The sequence below is a fragment of the Mesoplodon mirus genome (assembly GCF_964341445.2).
Source record: "Mesoplodon mirus genome assembly, chromosome: 8".
Taxonomy (NCBI): domain Eukaryota; kingdom Metazoa; phylum Chordata; class Mammalia; order Artiodactyla; family Ziphiidae; genus Mesoplodon; species Mesoplodon mirus.
Window position 1 is genome coordinate 642,291 of NC_138984.1, and position 16,250 is coordinate 658,540.

The 16,250-nt window shown below is 57.6% G+C and overlaps 1 protein-coding gene across 1 annotated transcript in view; it reads right to left on the reverse strand.

Moving 5' to 3' along the window:
• Positions 1-16,250, reverse strand: part of SNED1 (sushi, nidogen and EGF like domains 1) — a 90,998-nt gene that overhangs the window by 21,480 nt on the left and 53,268 nt on the right. The window contains exons 14-26 of the mRNA XM_082631495.1: positions 15,944-16,060; positions 15,645-15,758; positions 15,231-15,404; positions 9,131-9,244; positions 8,430-8,543; positions 7,932-8,045; positions 6,793-6,906; positions 6,129-6,425; positions 4,961-5,144; positions 3,014-3,126; positions 1,837-2,118; positions 527-671; positions 369-451 (exon numbers count right to left, since the gene is read on the reverse strand). Of these exons, the coding sequence (XP_082487621.1) occupies positions 369-451; positions 527-671; positions 1,837-2,118; positions 3,014-3,126; positions 4,961-5,144; positions 6,129-6,425; positions 6,793-6,906; positions 7,932-8,045; positions 8,430-8,543; positions 9,131-9,244; positions 15,231-15,404; positions 15,645-15,758; positions 15,944-16,060 (1,965 nt within the window). The remainder of the gene's footprint in view (positions 1-368; positions 452-526; positions 672-1,836; positions 2,119-3,013; positions 3,127-4,960; positions 5,145-6,128; positions 6,426-6,792; positions 6,907-7,931; positions 8,046-8,429; positions 8,544-9,130; positions 9,245-15,230; positions 15,405-15,644; positions 15,759-15,943; positions 16,061-16,250) is intronic.

Below are 16,250 nucleotides of genomic sequence, written 5' to 3' on the forward strand. Positions count from 1 at the left end.
TTTGCCCTCAGCCAGACCACGCTCTTGGCCCTTCTGGAGCCCCCTGGCGAGGCTTGTGCTGCGGGTCCCGGGACCTCGCGCTCACTAAACGACTCTCAGGGTCCCGACCCGGACCGGCTCCTAACAGGTTTCTTTTCCGTCTTCTCTCCCGTGCCTGCCCGCGGCCTGTCCCTTCAGCCCATACAGCCACACCGGGAAGCCTCCGTGGGAGCCTGCGGGTGGCGTGGGCTCCTCGCGCTGGCCCTGGAGCCCAGGGCCTCCCACCCCATCGAGGTCCCCCGCTGGACGGCGTGGGGCACTGGAGGTGGTCTTGAAGCCCAGGTTTCAGGGACCTCGACCCTCAGTCCACTGGGAGGCCTGGCACTCACGTGATCTCACGGTGACCCGTCTGCCAGGCGAGCTGTGGAAGCTGGCGCTCACTCGTCCTCTGCCGTCCACGAGCTCCGAGAACCTGCGGGAGAGTCACTGCAGGTCAGCAGGCGGGTTCTGGGCCCGGGGTCTCGGGGGCGGCGGATGAGGCGGGCACCTGGGGGCCTGGGTCGGCGGTGCGGGGGCGCCGGGGTCCTTGAGCAGGCGTAGCTCCGGCAGGCGCGCGGGGGCCGGTCGGGTTCTGAGCGCCCGCGGGGGGAGTCCTTCCCGGTGCCAGCGTCTGTCGGCGCCGTCCCTCGCGGCTGCGGGCGGGTGGAGGACGGGGTGGCCGCGCGGGCTGGTCTGGGGCTCCCCGCGCCCCCGTCCTGCCCCGCTGCTCCGAGGTGAGAGCCGAAGGGCCATGTGTCCCCGTCCCACCCGAGCCCCGCTCCCCGCCGGAGGAGGAGCTGCGGATGCGGCCTGGGAGTGGTCCAGGCGCTGGTCCCAGCCCCCCACCCTGGCCCAGGCTCTCCGCCTGCAGGTGGGGCCGTGCCTCGGACCCCGTCCAGACTCACCTCATCTGAGGCCCACGCCCTGCACACCCCGAGAGAGAGAGGGCATGGCTCCTCCGTGGGTCCTTGTCACCTAACCGTGGCCTTCAGCAGCCCCCACCCCCAGGGCTGGGTACCCTCCTCACCTGAGAGACCACTCCCGCCCCCCACCGGCTCACAGAGGGGCCCCGACCTGCCCTGTCTGACTGGCAGGTGCGCCTGGGGCTGAGCTGGGTCTGAATGTCTCGGCAAGTGCGCTCCATGGCCCCAGGGCAAGTTGGTGGGTTGGGAGGGGAGGGAGCCCAGGCCACCGCCCACCTCCCTGCAGCGCCATCCAGACAGACCATCCCCTTGTGAGCTTGGACACGCAAGCGGGGTTGTGCAGGACCCCCACGGGACCCAGCGGGCCTCCTGTGCTCTCAGGAGCAGACCCGTGTCCTCACTGTGGCCTTGAGCCTCTGCGTTCCTCAGCTGCTCCCACCCTCCGCCCGTCCACTCGGTCCTTCCTCCCTGCCTCTCCCAGCCCACCCCTTGCTGAGGCTGTCCTGCCCTCTTGCCCATGCTGCTGTCCAGCAGCTCCTCATGGGTCAGGCCTGGCTGCCAGGCTGCTACCCAGGGCCGCCTCCACGCTGCCACTGCCCACTCTCGGCGCTTGTTTTCAGGGCGATGCCCTGTATTTACCGCTCAGCCATCTGGGGTCCTCTCGGGCGGACGGCCAAGGTGAGGAGCGAGACGCTTACTCTTCTGCACTGCTAGCCCACTGACCCAGCGCCAGCTGTCCAGGACATCCTCCCTCAATTTTCACGCATGCAATTCTGTGTCAACACAGCCCTGTTTCTCGGCTGCCTGTCTGTCCCTGGGACAGTGCGGCCTGGGCCAGAGGAGGGTCCTGAGGTACGGCAGGAGAGCTGCCTCCTGGACAAGGTGCCGCACTTACAGGTGATGATGTACAGGTGAGCGGGCTCGCTGCGCAGCTGGTCGCCCCCGGCGCTCTGCACGGCCGTCAATGACAGCTGGTACCGCCGTCCGGGCATCAGGTCCCGCACTGTATAGGACACCAGCCTCCCGTTGGGGACGTAGCGGCTCTTGGTGCTCTGGCTAGTGGTCACGTTGATGACATAGGCCTCCAGTGAGGTGCCCGGAGTGGGGGCATCCCAGACTACGTGGGCAGAGGTGGCCGTGACTCGGGCGGCGGTCAGGTTGGCTGGCGGCAGAGGCCCTAGGCGAGCACGGAGCAGGGGAGGGAAGTGAATAGGGGGTGACAGGGTCTTCTGCCCAGGACACGGTTTAAAGATCTGGCACAGATTGCTGAAGCTTCATTTGAAGCCAGCTTGGGTGGTTACAGACAACTCTGTGGTCCTAAAGGGTGGCGTGGAGGGGTGTTTGCAGCTGCTCAGGGCCTGCAGCAGCTCCTCCTCCTGCCCCAAGAGGCACCCCCAGAATGCCACCTGCTGGCCCCCGGTGAGGCCCCCTGCCTGGTCAGTCCATCAGGGTGCCCTCCCAGGTGGCACTTTCCATCCCTCGAGCCTGGCCATGCACACCTTCTCCTGGGATGTAGATAGGGGAGGGGGCTAGACAGGCAGAGGGTGGGCCAGGGCCCCAGCACTCAGGGTCAGAGCAAGGACTTGAGCCTGTGCTGTCCACCTGCACCACCAGGCGAGGCCCTGCTCAAACCTGCCCTGCTCACCAAGCCCCTGCCCCTTTCCCCACCCCTGTTCACTGTGCCCCCTGTGCCCGGACAGCCCACTTGTTGGGGAGGGAGGGGCAGTGAGGGCCGGGTGTCCTCTCTGTGACAGCATGGAGCTCACTGGGGTAGACAGCGTGGGCATCCTTGCTGCTTGTTCCTCCTGTCCTTGCTCAGTGACCCCGGTCTCGCAGGAGCCCGGCAGCATGTGAACACCCACGCGGAGGGCTGCCTAGGAAGGTCGTCCCCCGCAGGAGGGCCACCCAGCCCCCTGCAGCCGCCATCCTGGGCGCTTCTGGGCATACCTGGTACACGTGGCCAGGGCCAGGTTTCTGGTGCTGCGGCCACTTTGGAGAGGACTGAGGGGTCGGAGGGAGGTGAGAGTTTCCAGAAGGCCCCGCGCGAGCTGAGCCCTCACCACTCTACTTACGGGTCCACACGTGCAGTGGTGCCGAGGCCAGGCTCTCGGTGGGATGCTCCTGCCCCCCAAGCCCACTGAGGGCAGTCACCCAGATGGTGTATCTCCTTCCTGGAAGCAGGGCCCTGTGGGGAGGGGAGGCCGGGGAGAGAGGAACAGGACGGCTCTGCTGCCAGACTGAGGCTCCTCCGCGCAAGTGTGACGGGGGTGTGGGTCGTCCCAGTGCTGGTGGCCAAGCAGCCTCCACGAAGGCCAGATTTGTGGCCTGAGACCTGAGTGCTCCTGGGGTAGGAAGCTACTCCCTGGTGTGTCTGTCTAGTATTGGAGTGGCTGGGAAGGTCAGAGGCCTGCCGGGGTGGCTGCAGTGAGGTTCGAGGCTGGTGTTAAGACAGGAGAGGCCAGAATAGGGCAACTGGAGGAAAAGGGTTACCAGACAGGCCCGCCCGCCCGCGAGGCGGGCCCCGGGCTGGGAGCTCCCGGGAGGGTGCCCAGCCCCCTCGTGGAGCAGAGGGCCTCACGGCCCCTGAACATTTGTGCCCAGTGAGGTCGTGCGGAGTGCCGCTCCCTCCTGGGAGTCTGGAACCTTCACCAGGCACAGGTGCCCGCGACCACTCCCAGGAAGAGCCCCAGGCGCTGTGTCTCTGACGGGCTCCCCGGGGAGACAGCACCTCACGGTCGTCACGGCTGGTGGTGGGGAGCAAAGCATGTCATGGGGGGGGCTCTGGAAGCTCACGCCTGGTCCCCGACTTGTCCCTGCGCCCCTTCCTTTTACTGATGTTTCTTTGCATCCTTTCTCTGTCCTGAATCCAGCTGTGACCATGGCCTCTGCTGAGTCCTGGGGGCCCCCTAGTGAACGTGGGCATGGTCTTGGGGACCCTGACGTAGCCACAAAGTGCCCACCTTGGGCTCCATTTGTGTTTCTGTCCTGCCACTCTTGGGAAGTGGGCAGGATGTAAATCAAGGAGAGTCACAGCAATACTTAAAAGACAAAGAAAGTGGAGTGTCGTCTCCAGCACTGACAGCCGTCTGCTTAGACAGAAAGAACAGACGTGCACAGAAAAAGTGGTTGTGAGAAGTCTGCAAACCAGAAATGTACCAAAAAGTGGGTGGTTCAGAGGATGCGGTGGACAGAGCGCCCCGCCTGGCCTGGCCTCACCTTCCGGAGCCCCTCCCCCTGACCGTGGCCTGTGGCTGCTCTGGGCTGGACGCTGCAGGGCTGCTCCCGCCAAGCCCGCCCAGACTGCTGCGCAGGAATGTGGTGGGAGTGTCCTGGAGTGGAGCCGGGTTTACTCCCCACTGGGAGGGGACCCCTGCCTGGGAGGCTGCCAGCACTCTTCCTTCCTCACCCTTGCCCTCCAGCACTGCCTGCCCTCCTGGCCAGGGGCTGGAAACCTCTCTGGTTGATGAGCAGCCCACAGGGGTCCCTGAGCCGGGGCGCCTAGGCCGTGGGGTCTGAGGCTTCCCTGCAGGGTTGCTAAAGTGTTTATTTCAGTCATCGGCCATTCTCAATGACTGATGTTCATTTGAATTTTATTTTTGTAGTTTTGTTTGTATGTAATTTGTAATAATTAAGCCTAAGAAGTTTATATGCCTAGTTTAAGGTTTGAACATATTGCTGAACGAGATAAAAACGTCAGGCGACCCAGGGGTGCCACGGTTTCTCCCTCTCAGAGGCGTCTGCGTGACTCAGGCTGGAAGAACTCTGGACTGGCCTCTGGGTGGGCAGTGTCTCGCTGGCCTCCGTGCAGGAGGTTCTGTCCTCAGATTTTTAGAGTGTCTCTGCTTTTTTGGGGCACTTTGAAACACCTGTCTGGCGGCCCCATGAGGAGGCGAGGCAGGAGTGAGACCCAGGACCGATCAAGCGCCCCTGCTCCCCAGGGGCTGGGCAGTGGGGGGGCACAGGGTGGCGGCAAGAGCGAGCCTGGGAGCCGGGGTGCGGCAAGGCCGCCGCGCTCTCACCTGAATGTGAACTTGTCCACACTCTTGTCCACGTCGGTGGACTCGTCCTCCTGGGCCTTGGGGTGGCGGATGGACACGCGGACGCTGCTGACGGTGGCGTGGCGGATCCTGTGCAGAGCCCATCGCACCGAGATGGCGCTGGCAGTCACGTTGGTGACCTCAAGGCCCTCGACGGGGCGGGGTCCTGGGGACAATGGGGGCACAGCCATGTGGCACCTCCTCACCCCTGGGTAGGGCAGGGCCGGGACAAGAGACGAGGCTCGGGAAGGGCACTGGGGGGCGGTGGTCAAGGAGAGGTGGCCTCGCGATGCGCCATCCAGCCTGGGCTAGCTGAATGTGTCCCCCAGCCCAGTGCGGAGTTGGGGTGGGTGGACACGCCCCAGGCCCCTGCCTTAGGGGGGCTTCAAAGGGGCTGCTGTGGGCACTGCTCTGGGCAGTCTTGGCCCCTTCAGACTGCCAGGGGGGAGATGGGCCCTTCCTGACCCTCTGGCTGGCTGTTTCGGTGGCACCAACAGCGACTACCTGCACTGTCTGGGTGGTCCAGGGGCCTGACGGGGGAGAAGCCAGGAAGAGTCCTTGGCGACCTCAGGGAAGGGGTCCACTTCCCAGTTCTTGCTCCACCCTCCAGCCTCCAGCCGCCCCTTCCCCACTCTCTTGACCCCCTGGGCCAGCGCTCACCATCCCACCATTTTGGGTGTATTCTGGGATTCTCCCCCTCCCCTGTTGACCCCAGGAGCAGACAAGCCAGCTGGGGCCCGAAGCCTCTCTGGACGCCCTTCCACACAACTTCCATTCAGGGCAGCTCCCCCAGAGGGCCCTCCCTGCGGTCCCACGCTGCCCCTTCTCTTGACCTGCAGCAATGAGGCTCCATCCTCACCCCCGGGACGCCTGGCCGGCTCCCCTCGGCCCCACCCCAGTGTGGGCTGGCTCATCAGCCCCAGGACCTTCTCAGAGGGTCCCTGCCGCACTCCCCCAGCCTCGCTCTCTAACCCCGCTCTCCGTCTCTGTCCCGCATCTGTTTCTCTCCTCTGTGAGAAGGTTCCTTCTCTGCCCTGCCCAGCAGCGCTGGCGCCAGTGTTGGGGATCGGCTGGTCAGCCCCCAGCCGGCTCCCGGGCGTGTGGCTGGTGGGGCCCTCGAGGGGGGCAGGCAGGGTCCGCAGACACTCACGCGTGCGGGCGAGCAGCACCACGGGCCTGCTGATGTCGTTCTTGTTGTTGGCGTTGCGCTTGACCGAGAAGATGGAGATGTTGTAAGCCCTGCCGGCCGCCAGGGCCCGGAGCTGGTGCGAGGAGCGGCCCCGGTCCACGAAGTCCGTGCGGCGGTAGGAGCCGTCGGAAGAGGCGTAGGTGACCGCGTAGCCGTCGAGCATCTGCCGGGCGGCTGGGCCTTCGGGTGGGCGCCAGGAGATGGAGACCCCGCTCTCCTCCACTCGCTCCACCTTGAGGGCCGTTGGTGGGAAGAGCTCTTCAGGGTTTCAGTCAAGAACAAGGGAAGGGGAGTGGTCAGCTGTCGGCCGTGGGAGCCCCGGCCCCCAGGCAGGTGTCTGGCCCATTGGCTCTCGGGCCTGGCTACCCGGGGCACAGGTGGGCCACTGCTGGTGTGAGCCCGCCTTGGGCCCCTGGAGGGCCTCCCATGTGCGCGCACGCGTGACTGCGCTGATGCCGCCCATCGGCGTTTGCTCCTCCCGGCTTCCCAGGCAGAGCCTGGGAGAGCAGCCGCCTGGACACTCGGCCCTGGGGGCCGTTCGGCCCCTTGGCCCATCCCACGGGGTGTGTGCAGCCCTGGGGAGGAGGGGAGTCTGCCCCTGATGTCGGCACCCTGGCCGCCTCACCTTTGGCACAGTCCTTGCCCGTGTAGCCCGCTTTACAGGTGCAGCTGTGGGACCCGTTGCTGGCCAGGCAGTAGCCGCGGCCCCCACAGGGGCTGGAGAAACAGGGGTCGCTCACTGCAAGGGGGGAGGCAGCCGTGAGTGCGCGCACGTCGCCAGGCCCCCCTCCAGCTGGGCCTTGGTCCTGGCCCAGGGCCGTTCCCGCGCTGATGCACTTGTGGGGTGGAGGTGGGTGGTATCACGGCGGCACTTTGGGGAGGTGGATATGGGGGTGCGGGCACTCTCGGAGGGGGAGGGCAGGGCTTCCCGGGGCCCTGTGGAGAGGCCAGGCAGGGAAGGCCTCTGACTCTGAACCTGGCCATGCTGCCCCGACCCGAGCCAAGGCGCTCTGGCAGGGGGTGACCACTCCTGGGGGGCAGCGGGCAGCCCTGAGCAGTGGCCCCTCCCTGGCCTTCCTCTGCACTGGGGCTGGGGTGCGGGTGTGGACCCAAGCTCACAGGCCAGAGCCTGCAGTGCCCTCCGCCGCCCCAGGCCTGTGCAGTGGGGCTCTCTGGCCACAGGCGGTCCGTACTCTGCTTGTCCCCGGGCAGGCTCCTGTGCCTTGTGGTGGCGCTGGAGCCCAGAAGCCCATCCACACTATACTAGGTCTGAGTGGTGCCAGCCAGGCCCAGCTTAGGGGTTGGGGACGCTCGAACAGCCCAGGTCAGGCCATGCCCCACCCCGGGGATAGGCCTGTTTTGGGAGGGGATACACATCAGCAAGTTGGGAGATGTACTGCCCAGACAGCCCCAGAGACCGGACAGTGCTCCAAAGGGGAAAAATGGTGCTAGGGAGATGGGTGATAGGGTGGGGGCCCCTGCAGGTCTGTGGTCAGGGAAGCCCTCGTACAGGAGGGACATTCCAGCCGGGACCTGGTCCCCAAGGAGCTCCTGCTCAGGCTGATCAGGGAGAGCATCCCGATGGAGGAACCGTGAGTTCCTGGCCCCCGGGGCGGCCCTGAGCTTGGCCAGTGCAGGGACAGCAGGGCCTGTGGCTGGACATGGAGCTGGGGGGGACCTGAGATCGCCGGGGAGGGTGAGTGCAGGAGGCGGGGGCGGGCAGAGGAAAGGACCCCGGAGGAGGGCAGGGCGGCCGGGCCCCACCTGTCTCACAGTGGTAGCCGAAGAAGCCCTCCGGGCAGACACACAGGTAGGCCCCGCCGCCGTTCTCGCAGCGGCCTCCGTGCTGGCAGGGCCTGGAGTCGCAGGCGTCCACCTCTGGAGAACACCCAGAGAGTCGGCCAGGGCGGCAGGGGGGTGTCTGGGGGAGGGAGGAGAGGACAGCGGGAAGAAGGGAAGGGGAGGCGGGAGGGAGGCCGGGCGGGGACGCGGGGGGGGGGCAGTGGGCAAGCCGTCGGGCGGAAGGGGCTGGCGACGGGCCCCTCCCCTTTGGCGGGCACCCGGCCCTCCCCTCCTCCTCCCCCCTGGGGCCCCTCCCCCAGGGGTCCGTCCAGCAGGGCCATGGGGACTGCCCCCATCCCCCTGCTCTCTGAGCGGCCCAGGGTCTACATTCGTTGACAAGAGGTTTTTCCAGGGTGTTGGGGGCCTAGCGAGTGTGGTTGAGGGCCTGGCGCGTGGGGATCCCCCAAGCGCAGCCCCTACCTGTCTCGCAGTGGACTCCAACGAAGCCTGGGGAGCACTGGCAGACAAAGGCCCCCGGGAGGTCCCTGCAGGAGCCTCCGTTTCTGCAGGGCTGCGTCAGGCACTCGTCTGTCTCTGCAGAGTCAGGACACCAGACGGCATGACCCCACGCCCCCGGGGTCTCCTGTGCACCGAGACTTCAGCCTCACCGCTGCCCTCCACTCTGCCCACAGAGCCTGCCCCCAGGCGGCTCCTGCCTTCACTGCCTAGGCTTCGCAGGGGCCCCGACTGGACTTCCTGGGCCTGCCCTGCCACGCCGGGGCGGTGTCTCTGTCTTGGGGCTCAGAGGCCCTCATAGGCGTGCGGGGAGCAGGGCTTGCTCAGCGGTGCACCCGGCAGGCCTCCCCTCCCTCCTCCGGCGCAGAGTACTGGGGTGTGGCCTGCCCCCCTGCCCCCAGGCCAGAGGCTGCAGGCGGCTAGCTTTTCTCAGCTGAGCTTTCAGTCCCCCCGGGGAGGCAGAAGCGGATATTTATAAACTGCTGTCCTTCTGGACATCAGAGCTGGCAGGGACCTGAGAGAGCAGGCAGTGCCCAACCAGACACCAGCCCAGGGAGAGGGGCAGCTGGAGCAAGGTGACCACGGCCAGGGGACGCCAGTGCCCCAGGCCCACGGCCGGGGTGCCGGAGCTGCCAGCCCGCAGCGAGGGCCGGGACCTGTCTTACCCAGCTCACAGCGGGCTCCTTCATGCCCTGGGCTGCAGACACACAGGTACCCAGCGACGCGGTCCTGGCAGGAGCCCCCATGCAGGCATGGCTGGGATTGGCACTCGTCAATTTCTGGGAGAGGAGAGCCCGGGTGCCAGGTGCCAGGAGAGGCCCCAAGAATAAGGCAGTGTTGCTGTTGTTAGAGGGGGTGACTCGAAGCCATACTAAGATGGACACAGATCAACTCTGGTGTGAGGGTCTGGACAGAGGTCTCCGACCCCCCCCCCCCCAGGTGCTGGGAGAGGCCAGAATCTGGGCAGGGCTGCCTCGGAGCAGAGGGACACCTTGGACCTGGGCACTCGGGCCGGGCCGGCGTCTGGGAAGTGCCTGGGGCTGCCCTCAGTGGCACTCGGGGGACAGGCCCAATCTTGCCAATTCATTAGATAACAATCACGTATGGAACCACTACATTTGGGGGTGAGTCCTTCATTTTAAAATACCGCAGGCTTTTTAAAAACTGGGAGTTGTGCTCCTGAATTAAAAGTGTTCAATTTAGAAGAGTTTACTTTTAATGCTTAACATGTAAATAAGTAAATAAATGGTAATGACATAATGACACCTGGGGGCCAGCACCCAACCTGGGAGCTAGAACGTTGGCCGCTCATCTGGTCACGTGCACTTCCCGACTCCCTGTGACCCGAATTTCTGTGCTTATCTCTTCCTTAAATTAGTTAAAAAAATTTTATGAATACCTTAGACAATATATGGTTTTGATTTTGCTATTTATGAACTTTATTAATAGGATATTGTGGTGTACGTACTCTTTTCTCACTCAACATTAATGTCTCCACATTGTTGTGGGTCGCCATTTTTACTGCTGTATAATATTCCTCAGTGTAATTATACCATACTTTATCCTTTCTTGTTTAGTAGGAATTTGGGTTGGATTTAGAGGTCTTGCTATTGCAAAAAAAAAAAAAAAAAAAAAAGCTGTGTCTTTCACGTCTCCTGGTGTAGGTGTGTGAGTTTTCCCTAGACTTATACCTAGAAGTAGAACTGCTATAGGACACAGTTTATATGAATGGTCAACTTGATAGGCAAATTACTAAATTGTCTTCAAAGTGCTTCTATCAATTTACACTTCCTCCAGCAATTCATAAGAAATCCTGTTGCTCTGCATTCTCACCAATATTTGGGCTTTTTAGACTTCTGAAAGTATCTCAGTGTACTTTTGATTTGCATTTTGCTGATCACTAATGAAAAGAATGTTTCTTTTCATTGGCTTTATGTACCTCCTCTTCCATGAAATGCCTACTCATGTGTTTTACCTATTTTCCTATTGGGTTGATTTTATATATATATTATATATTATATATATATAATATGTATATTATATGTATATTATATATATATAATATATAATATATATATAATCTTCTCCCAGTTTGTAGATTATATTTGATCTTCTTAAGGCCAATGAATTTAAATTCCTAATTTTTAGCCAGTCTAGTTGTCCATTTTTTCCTTTTATAGTTAGTGCTTTCTGTGGCTTAAGGGATCTTTCCCTATCCCAAGGCCAAAAAGATATTTACCTACATTTTCTATACAAAATCATATACTTAAAAAAAATCCATTTAAGTCCTTAATCCATCTGGAATTAATTGTTGTGTATGGTGAGAAGTGGGGAAACAATGTAATATTTTCCCGGGTACATAACCATTTTATTCCAGTTGTCATGAAGATTTTCTCATATGCTTTCTTTCAGAAGTTTAGTTTTATCTTTTACATTTATGTCTATAATTCATTTCACACATATAAAAATTATCATTTTTGATGCTATTGTACATAATATTGTTTCACTTCATTTTCCAAGTCTTCACAGCTAGAATATGAAAATATAATTGGTTCTGTGTATTGACCTTGTATCCTGTGATCTAGCTGAATTCACTTATTAGTTCTATAGCTTCTTTTGTAGAATCTCTTAGAATTTTCTATGTGCACGATTGTGTCATCTTTACTTCTTCTTGCCCAATAGACATGCCTTTTTCCCCTTTTCTTGTCTGTGGCACCGTCTAGGACCTCCAAGACGTTGGAAGGAACTGGTGAAAGGGACACCTTTTGCCTTATTACTGACTATAGCAGGAAGTCTTTTCACCATTAAGTATTTTGTTAGCTGTTGACTTTTTCATGGATGCCCTTTATCAGGTTGAAGAACTTTTTTCTACTCTTAGTTTATTAAGAGTTTTTAAAATAATAGTTCAATTTTGTCAAATGATTTTTCTGCATCTATTGAGATGATCACATGGTTTCTTTCTTTATCTCCTAATGTGGTGAATTACATTTATTGATTTTCAAATGTTAAACCAACCTGTGCTCTTGAGATGGATCCTTCTTGGTCAGGTTGCATTATCCTTTTGATGTAGTACTGGGTTTGATTTTAGTAATATTTTATTAGGATTTTTGTGCTTTGCTCATGAGGAATATTAGTCTTTAATTTCATTTTTGTAATGTCTCTGGTTTTGGTATAAAGGCAACACTGGTCTCATAAAATGAGTTGAGAAGTGTTCCTTCCTCCTACATTTTCTGAAAGAGCTCCGTATATAGTATTATTCCTTTCTTAAATGTTTGATAGAACTCGGTGAGGCAGTCTGGTCTTGCCATTTTCTTTGCAGAAGAGTTTTAAATTACAACTTAAATTTATTTCCTAGCTATGGGGCTATTCACATTTTCTATTTATCTTTGTGTCAGTTGCGGTTATTTGTGTCTTTCAAGGTAGTATTCATCATTTTCTCTAAGTTGTGAGATATATTGGCCTAAAGTTGCTCACAATATCTCCCTGTCCTTTAACTGCTGGTACGATCTTTACTGATGTCTCCTCTTTCATTCTGACATTGCTAATTTTTCTTTTCTTTGTTTTCCTTGATGAGTCTAGATAGACGTTTATTATTTTTATTGACCTTTTCAAGGAATCAGCTTTTGGTTTCATTGGTTTTCTCTGCACATGTCTTTTTTATAATTATAATTGTTATTGATAAATAAAAATGCAATGAATTTTGTTATAATACATATATCTACTAAACATGTTACATTTCCTCTCACTTTTAGAAGTTTTCCTGTAGACTAAAGACAACAATATCAGCTGCAAATACTGACATTTTTACTTCCTCCTTTAGCATTTTCATGACTTTAATTTTTTTCTTACTTTATTGCATGGACTAGTACTGCCAATGTAATATTGATTAGACTTAGTGATAATGGGCATCCTTGTCTTGTTCTGAATTTTAAGGGGAATGTTTGTCTACTTAGGATAATGTATATTCTAGGTTTGAGGAGAGGTATAGTAAAACTGCCTCAGAAGCTAATTTCCTTCCTCCTGTTGGTAGCTCAGCATGTCTGCGTCAGTTCAACAGAAGAACAGCTTTTGAATTCCAGATCCTCCCCTGTATGACAAGGGCCAGGAACCCATCGTTCCATAGCTCTCCTGATGGTCTGTGCCCTTCTTCTATGAATATGTGGAGTGTAACTGTTGTGCTTCAGATGGTGTGTCCAGCCTACCTATGCCCGGCCTAAGCACACCTCTCTGTGGGGTAATGAACACGTGGGGGCTATGGGGGCTCTGCCGTTTCTCTCTTCTAAGTTTTCCTTCCAATAAGTTCTATATTATTTTACACCACATGGTACTAGAAGGGTGTGTGTATCATGTTATTTTTATCTGGATGAGGAAGTACTTTTTCATTCCTTATTTGGTAAGAATTTGTTTCATGAATAGGTATGAATTTTATCAAATGATTATTATGCATTCTTTGAGATTCTCACATGATTTTTCTCCTTCAGTTGCTTACTGGAGCAGATTTTTCTAATATCAAACTATTTGTGCAATAACCCAACTTGATAATTGTGTATATAGTCTTTACAGACTGTCAAATTTCTGCATCTGTGTTCATATGTTTATTGTCCCCTAATTTTACTTTCTCCAACTGTCCATATCTAGTGTTGGTTTAAGGTTATCCTGGCCTCACAGAGTGGGTTGGCACATACTCTTTTCTACTCCCTGGAAGAGCCTGTATCACGCTGCAACAATCTGTTTCTCGGCAGTTCGGTGGAATTTACCCATAGCATTGTTTGGGCCTGGTGTTTCCTTATGAGAAAACTTCTTTGCATCCTCAGCCCTCTGATGGGTTAAAAGGTATGATCTTATGGGTTCTCTGGTGTTTCCTTGATGTTACAGTGAGACTGATGGTATTTTCGAACTGTCTCCATTCTAACTGAATGGATCACCTCAGTACGTTAAAAATACCATTTTATTATCTCACTCCTGATATCCGCTGTTGAGAAGCCTGGTGCCGATCTGATTCTTGTTCCTTTGTGGATTCTTGTTCCTTTTTTCTCTCTGGATGTTTTAAGGATTTTTTTTCTGTTTTTCTCTGATTTTCTTAACTTTTATTATAATGTGTCTAATGTTTCCCTTTTCTCCTGTTTGATGTCCTGCAGGCCCTTTCAGCTTCTGGTCGTTCACCAGTAATTCTGGGAATTACTCCACAGTTGCTCCAACATTTCCTCCTCATTCTTGGATTCCTGTCATCTCAACGTCAGGACCTCTGCCCTCCTCAGTGCCTATGTTTTCTTTTGATTTACGAGTGTTTCCCTGCTTCTTTCTCGTACAGCCCTGCACACCCATCTGTCCACTCATTAACTTAAGTCTTCGTCTGTATCCATTTGTAAGCTGTGTCTGTTACTTCAACTATTATAGTTTTTCAATCTTCTTATTTCTGCTTTCTTTTAAAAGATTATATATTGATCCATTTTTTTATGGCCAGTGCCATGTTTCCTTTTGTATGTTTGTCATGCTTATTTTATATTCTTATTTATCTTCTATACTTCTACCCCCAATAGTATATGTTGTCTGGACTTCACTGTTGTTTCGGAGGTGGCCGTACATGTTGGGTGTCTTGACATCTTGGCTTATGAGCTCACGTTCCCTGGTGGTACCCACGCCTCATCCGATGGCATGTTGAGGAGAAGCGGCACTGGGCCAGGGGTGGCCTCCTGGACAGTCACCACCAGCCCTGGGGGGCTTGGAAGGACGGGAGTGAAGCAAGATGCTTGAGGCCAGGCGGTCTCCACCTGTTTTCTGGAACTCTTCACCTGATAGGGCCGCCCAGGTCCGACTGGGCCTTGCAGGGCACTTGGGAGACAGACATGTGTTATGTGCCCCTCCCATCTCTGCATGCTGTCACTGTCTCTAAGCTACTTTGTTTAAAAACCTTTCTTGCGGGCTTCCCTGGTGGCGCAGTGGTTGGAAGCCCGCCTGCTGATGCAGGGGACGCGGGTTCGTGCCCCAGTCTGGGAGGATCCCACATGCCACGGGGCGGCTGGGCCCTTGGGCCATGGCCGCTGGGCCTGCACGTCCGGAGCCTGTGCTCCGCGGTGGGAGAGGCCACAGCAATGAGAGGCCCGCGTACCACAAAAAAACCCCAAAAAGCCCCACCTTTCTTTCATGAAAAATGTGTTACCATCACACAGATTTTCTGATGAATAGAGTCTGGGATGCTTTGGCTTAATGCCACATGCCTGCGGTGGTGTCCGCGGCGCCCCTGTCTCCAGGGGCGTGGGTCGGGGGGCCTCGCCTGCAGGCCATGCACCCTGGCGCACTGTAGGGCCTGGGAGGCAATGCTGTCTAGAGCAACAGCCCTCAAAGGGCTATGGGGGCTCGTGGGGGCCTTGTTCAAATGCAGGGTCTGATTCCACAGGTCTGGGTGGGGCTGGGAGCAGGAGGTGAGTCCTGAACCCTGATCTGCCTCTTCAGGGCTCTGCCTTTGGGCTACCTCTTGGCCTCGGCGGCTTCCTCTGCAGAGCGGGCGTGTGGGTGCTGGACCCCGTGCTCTGGGATGCTCTGAGAACAGGGAAGCCCTTAGACAAGGGTACAGAGTGGAGCTGGCACTGGTCATCACCACCATCACCACAGGGTTTTGGCCTCACTTTGCACAGAGGATACCAAAGGGAGGAGGGGCAGACCAGGGTCAGAACTGCAGCCCCTGTGCTCTTCCACTCGGCCCGGCGGGGGAGAGGGCTTGGCCCTGCGCACCCACCCACCCGCCCCAGAGGGCCCCCAGGTCACCGTGGCACTGGGGAGGCTCGCTCCAGACGCCCTGTGGCTGGCAGACGCGGATGTGGTTGGAGGTGCTCGGGCCGTAGCCTCGGTCACACGAGTACAGGGCCACCGAGCCCAGCCGGGTGCCGTTGAAGCGCAGGGTGGCGTGTGTCACCTCCTCGGGCGGGCCGCAGTCCACCTCTGCAAGGACACGGCAGCCCCGTCCTGCACCGTGGGGTGCCTGCCGGCCCCGCCTTGGCTCTGCTGGGCGCACGGCCCGGGGCCCTCACTCCCCACACAGCCCATCCCAGGGTGGAAGCGCCGGGCCTTCCAGAATGGGCTTCTCAGAGGTTTCCTTTCCTTCTTTCCCATCCCTCCCCTCGGCCCCCTGCTGGGCCCTGCTCTGCCCTTCAGGGAGCGGAGGAACCCCGGCCCTCTCACCTGCCTGGCACCGGCGTCCTGTGTACCCTGCTTGGCAGTGGCAGGAGAAGTCTGTCCCCAGGGCCTCGCAGGTACCCCCATTCATGCACGGGCTCCGGAAGCAGGGGGAGGGGGCTGCAAGAGTGCAGGGGTTCCTTGTCGCCCACCACCGAGTCCTCCCCAAAGGCCTCGGGGCTGCAGGGGAGCGTCCCGTCTCACGCCCCAGCTCCACCTCCCGCGCCTCCGTGGTCGGGCCATCCCTGCCCACCGGGCCTGTCTTCTTGTCTGCGCCCTGGCCCGCTGGCCTCCGCCCCCCTTACCTATCTCACAGTGTCGTCCCGAGAAGCCTGGGGGACAGTCACACTTGTATTTGCCGATGTAGTGGAAGCAGGTGCCGCCGTTGTGACAGGGGCCAGAGGCGCATGAGTCTGGCTTCCCTGGAAGCAGGAGGCACCCATCGGGGGGGGTCGGGGGTCATGCGTCCACCACCCCTGCCCTTTCCCTGATCCCTCGACATCCCAGAGCTGGGGCCTTGGCGGGGATGCTCCTGACAAGCAGACGCACAGTGGCAGGGTCGAGGGTCCTGGGTCGGGGCCTGGCTCCTCCCCACTCTCTACAGGCTGATCC